Source organism: Rhineura floridana, chromosome 3 (assembly GCF_030035675.1).
Source record: "Rhineura floridana isolate rRhiFlo1 chromosome 3, rRhiFlo1.hap2, whole genome shotgun sequence".
NCBI lineage: Eukaryota > Metazoa > Chordata > Lepidosauria > Squamata > Rhineuridae > Rhineura > Rhineura floridana.
Genome location: NC_084482.1, coordinates 97,091,902 through 97,104,227, shown reverse-complemented (window position 1 = coordinate 97,104,227; position 12,326 = coordinate 97,091,902). Strand labels below are relative to the sequence as shown.

Sequence of the window (12,326 nt, the reverse complement as noted above, 5' to 3'; positions counted from 1 at the left end):
GGCCGTGAGCAGAGCTTTGGCTGCGTTACCGCCGCTTACCACTCTGCGCAATGGAAACCAAGACCTGCTCTTCAGTTGAAAAAGGGCTCCTACAGTGGTTTATAAATATAGATGACTAGCAGAACAATCCAACCGGGAGGAGGCTGGCAGAAGTAGAGCCAGAGGAAGCGGAATCAGCAGAAGGGAAGGCAACGGAACATCCTGCCACATCCCACCTCCTATCAGGAGTCCCTGTGAGTGGAGCACGATGTCTGTACCAGCTGAGCTCAGTGGAAGAAAATGAAATGCATACTTCCTTTTGCCACCTTTTTTCCCAGCATAGCATCCACCAGCACTGGGGGCCGCAGGACTAAGCTGAATGGGGCCAAGATGCATCGTAAGTCTCCCTACCCTTGTTTCTGCCCCAACACACTTGGAACACCCCTTTTTTGTGCATTGAGCCAGACTGAGCTGCACTGGCCAAGCCTCGGCTGCACCAGGTAGCAACGATTTCCTTGACTGTGCCCAGATGGGGGGTTTGTGCCAGTGCAGCCCAGCTGTGCAAACACCCTCCCTCCTCCTCCGCAGCTACATTGCATCTTGAATCCCCTTGCCCTGACGCAACTACCAGGAGAATTGCCCCCTAAGCATCTGGACTCCAAATACAAAATTTCCAAAAATTTAGGAGTGGGGGGGGGATGGAAGTGTTGGGTGAAAAAAGGAAAATATGCAATACTTATTTTTTTAGTACCCTTTACATATGAAAAGTCACTTTGTTACTTTAGGAACATAAAATGTATAATATATATCTTGGTTTTCCATAAAATTGTCATTTGGTACATTAAAAGTACAGTTTATTCAGACATTAACTACAAATTGAATTTACTTTTTTGTTATAGATGGCAAAAAACAGTAACAGAAGAAACTACCAACATTTATTAAATTTATACCCTTCCTTTCCTCCTAAAGGAGCCCAAAGTAGCATACACCCAAGCAATAGAACATCTAAAAACAGTAAAACAAAGAAAATTATTATGTATTGTGAAAATTATTGTCTCCTCCACCAATCCTCCACAGTGTCAAGAAGACATAGTCAGTGGGTGATCTAATTTTTGTGTGGATTTTATTGTATTATAATTGTTGTAAACAACCTCAGTATTTTTTTATCGAACTGTGTACAAAATATACAAATATTTTTATAAATAAATCTTTCATTTCCATTGAAAGAGCTGAGAAAAAAAGGGGAATCAAGACTCAACAAATATGACATGAAATTTAATCAGTCTCATTTTCTTTATCGCTATCAGTTTCTGCTTCTTTGTGCTGCTCTAAACCAGGACTCACCAACCTTTTTGGACCAGAGAGCATGTTTCAAATTTTGAGTGAGTGTTGGGAGCACCAGTCACAAATTGGCTGTCATGGGAGACATGGCATAACACAAAATTAGAAAGCAGTCATGGTGAAGGTTTTCCCATAATTTCATTTCCATACTAGAAATGGCTTGACCTGTTGAATTTCTGTCCACTATTCAGCTGTTAAAGGCACAATAACCCTGTTTTTCCTCAGTGCCAACTCTAAACCAAAGCCTAGCCTGCCATCCTGTACCTACTTACCTGGAAGTAAGACCCATGTAACAAAGAGACATACTTCTGAGTAGACACATATATCATTGTACTGTAACTTAACTAAAGTGAATTCTTAATGAGTCCCTGGTCAAAGCAGAAAACATGCCTAAGCCTCTTTGCAAAGTTTTCACATTTTCCTTTTGGGGGTAGGGAATTCTTTAACATTCATCCACACTTATTGTGTAGAAGTACTTGCAGAAAATAATTCCTGGGCACTACCTGATCTCAGGTGAACCCAGCACAAGTAAGATTCATCCTGGTTGCTAAGGAAAAAAGGGCAAACTATGGAGATTCTAAGGCTAGAAAAAAAGAGTACAAGAAAAGTTCACTAAAAGGGAGGGCAAAACAGCAGTTCTTTAGGATCCCAGATATTCCTGTTGCCTGATGTCCAAACAACTCACTTATCAACCACAGTTCTGACTTCACTCATTGGCTAACAACACTGACAGGCAGGTGCAGCCAGGCTGGTTCATTTCACATAAATCGCTTAGAAGGGTACCTGCACAGTTTGATGCAAAACATTCTTTCTAGGAGGGCTTTCTTTTTAGAAAGCTCAGATTATAAGTGACTTTGCTGGGGGCACCACTGAAGATCTTCACTAGCACCATGGTGCCAAGGGGTAATGGACTGGCAACTCCTGCTCTATATCTTCTTCCAGTCATTTTGAGGCCTTGTCAAGAGGACAGAAACAGATCCACAAACTATGCCAACAAAAGGAAGCCCACAAGTAAAGACTCATAGAATCGTAGAATTGGAAGGGGGCTATAAGGTAATTGACTCCAAACCCCCACTCAATGCAGGAATCCAAATTACAGCATACTCGACAGGTGGCTGTCCAGCTGCCTCCTGAAGGCCTCCAGTGTTGGAGAGCCCACTACCTCCCTGGGTCATTGGTTCCATTGTCATACCACTGTAACAGTTAGGACGTTTTTCCTGATGTTAAGTTGAAATCTGGCTTCCTACAACTTGAGCCCATTATTCTGTGTCCTGCTCTATGGGATGATAGAGAAGAGATCCTGGTCCTCCTCTGTGTGGTAACCTTTCAAGTACTTGAAGAGTGATATTATATCTCCCCTCAGTCTTCTCTTCTCAAGGCTAACCATACCCAGTTCTTTCAAACTCTCCTCATAGGGCTCTACTCCCAGTCACCTGACCATCCTTGCTGCCCTCCTCTGAACCTGTTCTAGTTTGTCTGCATCCTCCTTAAAGTGTGGCATCCAGAACTGGACGCAGTACTCATGATGAGGCCTAACAAGTGCCAAAGAGGGAAACCAATACTTCACACGATTTGGAAACTATACTTCTCTTAATGCAGCCTAAAATAGCATTTGCCTGTTTTTGCAACTACATCACACTTTTCGCTCATATTCAGCTTGTGATGAATCCCAAGATTCTTCTCGCATGCAGTATTGCTGAGAAAAGTATCCTCCCATCTTATAACTCTGCATTTGGTTTCTTTTTCCTAGGTGTAGAACTTTGCACTTATCTCTGTTAAATTTCATTCCGTTGTCTTCAGCCTAATGTTCTAGCATATCAAGATCCCTTTGAATTTTGTTTCTGTCTTCCAGGATATTAGCTATACCTCCCAATTCTGTGTCATCTGCAAATTTGATAAGCATTCCCTATACCTCCTCATCCAAGTTGTTAATAAAAATATTGAAGAGCACAGGGACCAGGACTGAGCCCTGTGGTACCCCACTTGTTAACTCCCCCCAGTTTGAGAAGGAACCACTGATAAGCACTCTTTGAGTCTGATTCCATAGCCAACCTGATAGTTGTTCCATCCAGCCCGCATTTAGCTAGCCTGCTAATCAGAATATCATGGGGCACTTTGTCAAAAGCTTTGCTGAAGTTGAGATGTATTATGTCCACAGCATTCCCACAGGGAGGGTACTTCATCAAAAAATTAGATAAGGCACTGAATCCTTCTTCATTCTCTTTTCTCAATGGCAGTGCCTCAAAGAGGCAGAAATGCATCTTGCTCTTGCATTTGAGATTCCATTGTATAACTCAGGACTTGCCTGTCCTCAGTGTACAGAAATTGTAATAATCTTATACTATACATAGTTTTATAAAAAACTCTTCCCTTTACATAGTTTTTAGAAATAATTTGGAGGGGGGAAATAAAAGAAAATATTTCCTAACCCAAACTTTTTGGAAAAAAGCAAAGAAGTCTGGGAAAAACTGGTCCCCCCCCCCAAATTTCCCCCTTGGTCTCCACATATCTAATATGGCCAGTAACTGGTTGAGTAGCTAGTCCTCTTTGGGTGATCTTTTGAAAGGGAGAAGTGAGGACAAGCATGCTAATTCTGCCCTTATGTACATCACAATCCATGATTTGCAGAATCAAATTCTGAAGTTGGGAGCTCCCACAAGTATAGAAGGCTCCCACTTCAGATGTTTGCCTTCCAACTTGTGAAGAGCTACAGAATGGGAACAGGAGGCAGAGCTAGCATGCTTTTCTCCACTTTTCCAAGGATTTGGCAGTAGGCAGAAAAAGACAGCATGGAAGTGAACTTTAATTACCTATATAAAAATCCACAAACATTTGCAGTGGGATAGACTATTCATTTTAAATAATTAGAACATAGCCTACCTTCCACAGCTCTTTTGAAGAACACTTTGCAGCTGCCACAAGTTAGGACACCATAATGACACCCAGAAGCCTCATCTGAGCAAACAAGGCAGAGCTTGGGAGGTGGTCCCGTAGTTGTCGAAGAGGTAGATGGTGAAGTGCTTACATCAGATCTCATTCCAGGGCTAAGGAAATAATCAAAACATTGATTACTTTGTTTAGTTTGTTCTAAAACCTTGACTTTTTATGACAGGTTCTGTTCTGTTAATCAAAAACTAAGAACAGCAATATGGGGTTTTGCTATGTTCATTATACCCACAGAGCACTTCTCATTTTAAAGCCACAATAAACAGTGCATGTTATACAATAAAATTCAGAGGTGCCTATTGATATGGTTACACTGAAGGGAGAGAGCCTATGTGCATAATTATATTTAAAAGTCTTTTTTCATCTTATTTCTTCCTTAACGAGAAGGCAACACAAATAGGGAAATGCATTATGGATGCATGCTACCTAGCTGCATTTTTAAATCTAAATAAATAATGTTAGGAAGTCAGCTGGAAGTCAGCCTAGATGCTGTTTAAAAGTATTATCTTGAGGCCATTAGGATCAACATTTTTTAAAATATGTTCCTGTTTGCAAACATGGTACTTTCACTGGGACAAAACACACACACACCACTTTCTGGGGGACAAAAACATTACACAATGTGGCACAAGTGGAACTAAGCTGGTTGCTGCAGAAGTTAGACTCTATGGTGCTAATGAAACTTAACTTTGAGCTTACACAGCAATACAAAGTGTAGGTGCACATTTCTGAGATCTGCTTAGGGTACGTGAATGGTAAGGTCTAAACTATGAACTGTTGGGAGGGCTATTTTAAAACACAGTATTAAAAATGGTTTATTGCAAGCATCCTTAGAATAACAAGAAAATTTCAAACCGGAAATGCGTTCCCATTCTAACAAAATCATCTATCAGCGTTTTCTGGAATGGCAGATTTGGAATTCTTAACTGGAACAGCTCCCAATACAAGAAAGAAACAGGCTTCATTCTGTTTAGAGTCTGGTAAAGTTTATTCTTCTGCTACTGACATTCTCAAAGTTCCTAGATGGGGCTTAGGAGATAGAAATGAAGCAGGAGAAAGACTCATTGAATTCTGTGAAGCCAATAATTTGTTTCTTGCAAACACATTCTTTGAGCAACTGAAAAGACGATTGTACACGTTGACATTACCAAATGGTCAATATAGGAATCAAACTGATTATATATTGGTAGCAGAAGATGGAGAAGTTCCATACTTGCTGTGAAAACAAGACCAGGAGCACACTGCGGTACAGATGATGAACTGGTAATATCAAAAATCAAAGTAAAGCTAAAGAAGACCAACAAAGCAATCACAATGCCAAAATACAATTTAAATAACATCCCAGAAGAATATAAATATCAAATAAGGAACAGATTTGAGGCTTTAAACTTAGTTGACAGAGAACCAGAAGAACTATGGAGTGAAGTCAGAGACATTATCAGGGAAGAATGCAAAAAGACAATACCTCTAGTTAAAAAGAGAGAAAGATCTCAATGGATGACTGAAGAAACTCTTAAAATAGTTAAAGAGAGAAGGAAAGCAAAAGAAGATAGAAACACGGTTAGGAACCTAAGAGCCCTATTCCAAAAGATTAGAGAAATGAAAAGGAAATTTAAACTACGAGTAGGGATGTTGAATAATCAACAGGAGAACACACTGACTGGTCGAGATGAAATAAAAGGAAGATGGAAGCAATACATAGAAGAACTCTATAAAAGAGATGCCAGGATGACAGATTCATTCATGGAGAAACTGTATGATGAAGAACCAGAAATTTTAGCATGTGTGGGAAAGAAATTTTAGAATGTGAGGTGAAAGCTGCTCTTAAAAACTTTTGAAGAAAAAAAATCACCAGGAACAGATGGCATACCCACAAAGTTGCTACAAGCTTCATATCTGTCAACAAATAATGGAAAAAAAACAATGGCCCACAGACTAGAAGCATCCAATATACACCCCAATTCCAAAGAAAGGGGATCCCAGGAAATGCAGTATTAACAAACTATTGCCTTAATATCCCATGCAAGTAATGTAATGCTCAAGATCCTACAACAAAGGCTCTTACCACATATTGAGCAAGTAGTGCCAGATGTCCAAGCTGGATTTAGAGAGGGAAGAGGTACCAAAGATCACATCACAAACATACATTGGATAATGGAATGGAGCAAGGAATTTCAGAAGGAAATCACCCTGTGCGTTATAGATTACAGCAAAGCCTTTGACTGTGTAGATCATGAAAAACTATGGAATGCTTTAAAAGAAATGGGTGTGCCACAGCATCCGATTGTCCTAATGCGCAACCTATACTCTGGACAAGAGGCTACTGTAAGGACAGAGTATGGAGAAAACGATTGGTTCCCCATCGGAAAGGGTGTGAGACAGGGGTGTAATTTATCACCCTATTTGTTTAATCTATGTGCAGAACATATCATACGGAAAGCGGGACTGGACCAAGACGAAGGAAGTGTGAAAATTGGGAGGGAGAATTATCAATAATTTAAGATATGCAAACGATACCATACCACTAGCAGAAACCAGTAATGATCTGAAATGAATGCTGAAAGTTAAAGAGGAAAGCACAAAAGTAGGACTACAGCTGAACGTCAAGAAGACTAAAGTAATGACAACAGAAGATTTATGTAACTTTAAAGTTGACAGCAAGGACATTGAACTTGTGAAGGATTATCAATACCTTCGCACAGTCATTAACTAAAACGGAGACAATAGTCAAAAAGTTAGAAGGCTAGGACTGGGGAGGGCAGCTGTGACAGAACTAGAAAAGGTCCTCAAATGCAAAGGTGTATCACTGAACACTAAAGTCGGGATCATTCAGAGCATGGTATTCCCGATCTCTATGTATGGATGTGAAAGTTGGACATTGAAAAAAGCAGGTAAGAGAAAAATCAACTCATTTGAAATGTGGTGTTGGAGGAGAGCTTTGCACATACCATGGACTGCGAAAAAGACAAATAATTGGGTGTTAGAACAAATTAAACCAGAACTGTCACTAGAAGCTAAAATGATGAAACTGAGGTTATCATATTTTGGACACATCATGAGAAGAAAAGGCAATAATGCTGGGAAAAACAGAAGGGAGTAGAAAAAGTGGAAGACCAAACAAGAGATGGATTGGTTCCATATAGGAAACCACAGACCTGAACTTACAAGATCTGAACAGGGTGGTTTATAACAGATGCTGCTGGAGGTCACTGATTCATAGGGTTGCCATAAGTTGTAATCGACGTGAAGGCATATAAAAACAACAAACCCACAGATAGAAAAACTAGGCAGAAGAAAAATGTCATGGCTATAAAATACAGGTGTGCCAGGTTGTGTTGTTAAAAATCCATATTCATCATGCAGAAAGGTAACAGATTTTAAATGTTTTCTACCTTTTAGTCTTAAAAAGCAAATTTATACCAATCGGCCCATTATAAAATGAGTGTATTTAGTTTCAGAAGACAAAGGTAAGAGCTCCCTGAAAGTTCAGAGAACAATTTATGTAGGCAAACCAAGTTACCCAACATAATTTTGTTTATTAATGATTTGCCAAAATCTTTCAATCAAGCATAACATCCAAACATATCAAGGAAGGAAAGTTAACACGTGTTAGGAGCAAATTATCTAATACTACATCAGAAGAGAATTGTACTCTGTTTTTTTCTGGTGAGGGACACACACACGCACTGAACGGGACAACGTTCATTGACAGCAGCCAATATAACTGAGGGGAGGTCCATGAGGAACAACAAACAGCATTACGGCTAATGGTACTGTAATATTATAGCCAACGTGAGAACTCTGTAACTAACTTGGAAATTTTGCAGGAAGTTGCAACAGATGAAGTTTCTTCAGCTCCATTCTTTGCTGCTGACAATCATGTAATAAACTTTGTTCCTCCCATTTTCAGTTTTAGTTTACAAAACTGACACAAACTGAATCTGATAGGTACAATTTAGCTATATCACCTTGTCCCTTTAAGTCAGTTAGAAACAATCTTCTGCAAGGTCCATGCAAACTCAACTCTTCATATCCATTATTTCTATATTGAATATTTTCAAAAATATTTTACATCGTTTTGGGAAATTTATTCAAGTATATTTCCCTCATCCAAGAAGGAAAGCAGTTCTAGCATTTGTCTGAACAAACACCTCAGGATACCTGTGCATGAGATAAGTTGCAGGTTTGAAAGTTAAAGGTTAACAATCACAAACTTTCTGTTCCAGCTCAAAATTCTGCCAGACTCTGTCTGCATTACATTTCCAGGGCATGACAGAAAGGATTTAAAAATTTGTAAAAGAAAATATTCACATTATTTTCTTTCTCGGACAGCTGATAGAAACACTGTATGGGGGAGTTGGGCAGGGGGAGAGAACTGCTGTTATTTTGGCATTATGAACTCGTAATTGTTGGTTTAGCAGTTCTTCCTGTTTCATTAAATGAGATGGTAACACCTAATGTTTGGTTCTTAACTTCTCTATGTTGTAGCTCCACTTCAATGACAAGGAGAAACTGCCACTCCCTCTTTCTCCAAAAATATTTATCACTTTATTTTATGACTCTTATTCTTAGATTTGGAAATGCTCACTGGAAGATCACACTGCTTTTGGTACAGAAACTTCATTTGGAAAAGGACATGAAGAGTGTGACCTTCATACAGTAATTCTGGATCTCACAGCATCTATCTATGCCAGGTTGTTAGGCTGGGAATTGGGGACATGGCATTTCATGATGCCACCTGGAAGACCAATTCCAGAAAGTGGTGATGAGGACTACTGCTCATCTCCATGTCATTTATGCTAAAGGGTTTCATCTTCTCCCTCATGCTCTTAATATATACATGAAACTGATGAATGAGGTGTGCCACTAAGTGGGGCTGGAGGTCATATTCATTTACCACTGATAAATGGCAACCATATGGGGGATATCCTTCCTGACAGGCATCAAAAGGGTGAGGCTGCATGGGGTCATGCAGGTGCACAGGCTTCACTAAGTGGGGAGATGTCATCAACATCTCTTAATCTGCATGCCACTTTTGCGCAAAACTGCGCCCAAGGTGGCTCACAACATATGAAATGAATAATAAATATAACAGTTCAAAAACATACTAACAATTTGAAATTATCATGTACATACATACAAAAAATATTTACAAAAAATAAATCCATACAACATTATATAAAACAATACAAATAAATTTTGTAGAAAAGCAGAATATAGTGATACAATGTTCAGACACCAGTATGAGAAGCAGCTGGCATTGAAGGGCTTTGAATAGGGAAGGTAATATCAGACATTCATACCCTGCTGTTCTTTATAAGACAGCTTACAAGTTAGCTTACAAAAGAATTAAAACACAATAGTCCAAATTACTGAAAACCAATTTCATACATAAAACCACAACAGGATAAAACAATTCAGCATAATACGAAAAGACAAAAAATGGACTCACACTAAAAATGCAACATCATCAAAAGGTCTTAGCACTTCATGTTAATAGAACACTTAGCACTTAAAAGAGAGAGCCAACCAAAACTCTCAGGGGAGAGGAGGTTTCACAAACAGGTGCCACAGGAGAAAAAGTCCTACACTGTGTCCCAACCAACTATGCTTAGGTAAAAGGTGGGATGCACAGCTGGGCTTCAAATAATGAACACAAGTTTATATGGGAGGATGTCCTTTAAACAAACATGCTTAGGACTTTGTAGGTAAGAACCAGCATTTGAATTGCACCAGGTAAAAAGATGGAAGCCAGTGCAGATGACACTGGGAGTGAGCATCAGTTTGGTATAGAAAACAATATGTTTTAAAGTATATAAAGGGGGGAAGGGGAACACTTCAGCAACCTGTTTGGGCGGAAGGGGGAGCACAACTGCAGTGGTACAATCAACAAAGTGGCCTCCTGAAATCAGTCTGGATGCTTCATTTTGCACCAGCTGAAGTTTCCAAACACTTTAAGAAACTACATTTAAGATAATAACTTATGAAGCAATTAAAAGTTTCAAGTTTTTTTTTTTTAACAGATCAAGACCAGCTCCTTGCATTGTATCTGACTACAGGGAACACAAAGCTCGTGTCTGTGTAACTTGGGGTAGCTAACATTGTGTCCTTCAGAAGTTGTGGACTACAATTCCTATTAGCCCCAGCCAGCATGGTCAATAGTCAGGGTTGAAGGGAGTTGTACTCCAACAGCAAAAAGTGGCTAGCATCCAAAAACCAGGAGAAGAAAAGAAAGGGGGAAACCCCAAGATGCCAGAAAAAACACATTCAATTTTTAACAAAAGCCCAACGCGTTTCGGCCAATATATGTTTAGGCCTTCGTCAGGGGCTGTAAATAAAATATATACCTTCCCAGGGGTCATGATACCGGTGTACCCACTAGAAGATTAGATGATTACAAACAACTGAGGAAAAAGAATGTGGAAGGGATCCAGGATATTTTTTAACATTCACAAGAGAGGAAGAAGAATATATGGGCACGCCTAGTGAATTATTCTTTGTGGTGGTTGTACTAGTGCAAGCAATTCTGCTCACAGAAGGATATGTCACACCAGCTGTTGTAAGTGAAAAGATTTTTTAAACCCAGCTTTATAATGTTATGTATGATTTTATTTTATATGCATATTAATGTAGTGTGTCCTTGTTATTTTATTCACAGCCCCTGACGAAGGCCTAAACATATATCAGCTGAAACGTGTTGGGTTTTGTTAAAAATTAAATATATTTTTTCTAACATCTTGGGGTTTCTCCCTTTCTTTTCTTCGCCTGGGAGTTGTAGTCCAATAACATCTAGAGGCACCATACTGGCCAGCCCTGGCAAAACTAGCAAGTCTTCTATAATTTCCTGTGTGGCCCTTATGCACCTCAGGAAGCCAATCCAGCTACAGACCTGCCTAGTCAAGTGGAACAAGAGTCCTTTTGAACATTTATATTGACCATCACTTCAGCTTTATGCAAGCAAAGCTTCTGACTGCTAAGTCAGATGGTCCAGAGCAGTACAGCTTGGTGCCCATTTTTTACCATGTAGAGAAGTACTAGGACAGCTTACCAATGGAGTTCTAATCATAGGAAAGCTACAAACAATTTGGAATAAATTATGTGAATCTCTTTTTGGAACTACCTAAACTGTCCCCTGATACAATGTATTTGGATTTTTTAAAAAAATTACAAAAATCCAATAATTCTTTATAAGAAATAGTGGCATTCTTCCCCTATCCCCATCAACAGATTTATTTATTTGATTTATATACAGCATTCCTACTACACCACCCAAGGTGGTTTACAATGTTAAAACACTAAATCAAATAAATTATATAATGAGGGGAGAGAGAGTTTGTCATCAGGGGAGGCTATTTCCACCTGCCTTGCCCCACCCTCCAGCCCCGGAAGCCTTCAAAAGGGAGCTGCCTTTAGGAGAACGACTAGGAGGGAACAGAGACTCGGTTTGTCATCAGGGATGCTATTTCCACCTGCCTTGCCCTACCCTCCAGCCCTGGAAGCCTTCAAACGCAGCTTCTTTCAGAAGACTTTCTGGTCCTTTCGGTTGAGCTATGGGAGTTCGGGGGATGGAAGAGATTTTTGTATCAGCTTGGGGGTTGGTTTTTAAATAATTTGGCTTTGGCTTTGTTGTTGAGCTTTATGCTCATTTATGCTTTGATGTATATATATTTTTCATAATGTAGTGGTTATACTTTTTATTATGTGCTGTGCTATTGCATTTGGACTATTTGTGTGAACCACTTTGAGCACATGTGTATTTGTGGAAAATGCGATATATAAATCATCATCATCATCATCATCATCATAATGTAGAGTAACAGAGTCTTCTCAAGCCAACTAGGAGCTGATGGGAAAAGCTCCCTGGCGTGGGCTCCCTTGCTCTCCCCTCAGGCCACACAGAACTCCAGGGAAGGTAGATAAGGGACCCCAACAGTTCTCTCCAGCTGTTTGATAGCTGTCTCCCTGGCCTGCATTCCCTCACTTCTCCCTTCCCTCAAGGCACACTGGCCTTTCTTAAGCAAGATGGGGGAGGGGCTACTGTAACAGTTCTCTCAGACCAT

At 39.7% G+C, this 12,326-nt stretch overlaps 1 protein-coding gene across 3 annotated transcripts in view; it reads right to left on the bottom strand.

Annotated features, from left to right (window-relative positions):
- Nucleotides 1–12,326, bottom strand: part of NR3C1 (nuclear receptor subfamily 3 group C member 1) — a 98,600-nt gene that overhangs the window by 48,743 nt on the left and 37,531 nt on the right. For all 3 annotated transcript variants that reach the window (XM_061616978.1, XM_061616977.1, XM_061616976.1), the window contains exon 3: nucleotides 4,201–4,364. In XM_061616978.1, the coding sequence (XP_061472962.1) occupies nucleotides 4,201–4,364 (164 nt within the window). The remainder of the gene's footprint in view (nucleotides 1–4,200; nucleotides 4,365–12,326) is intronic.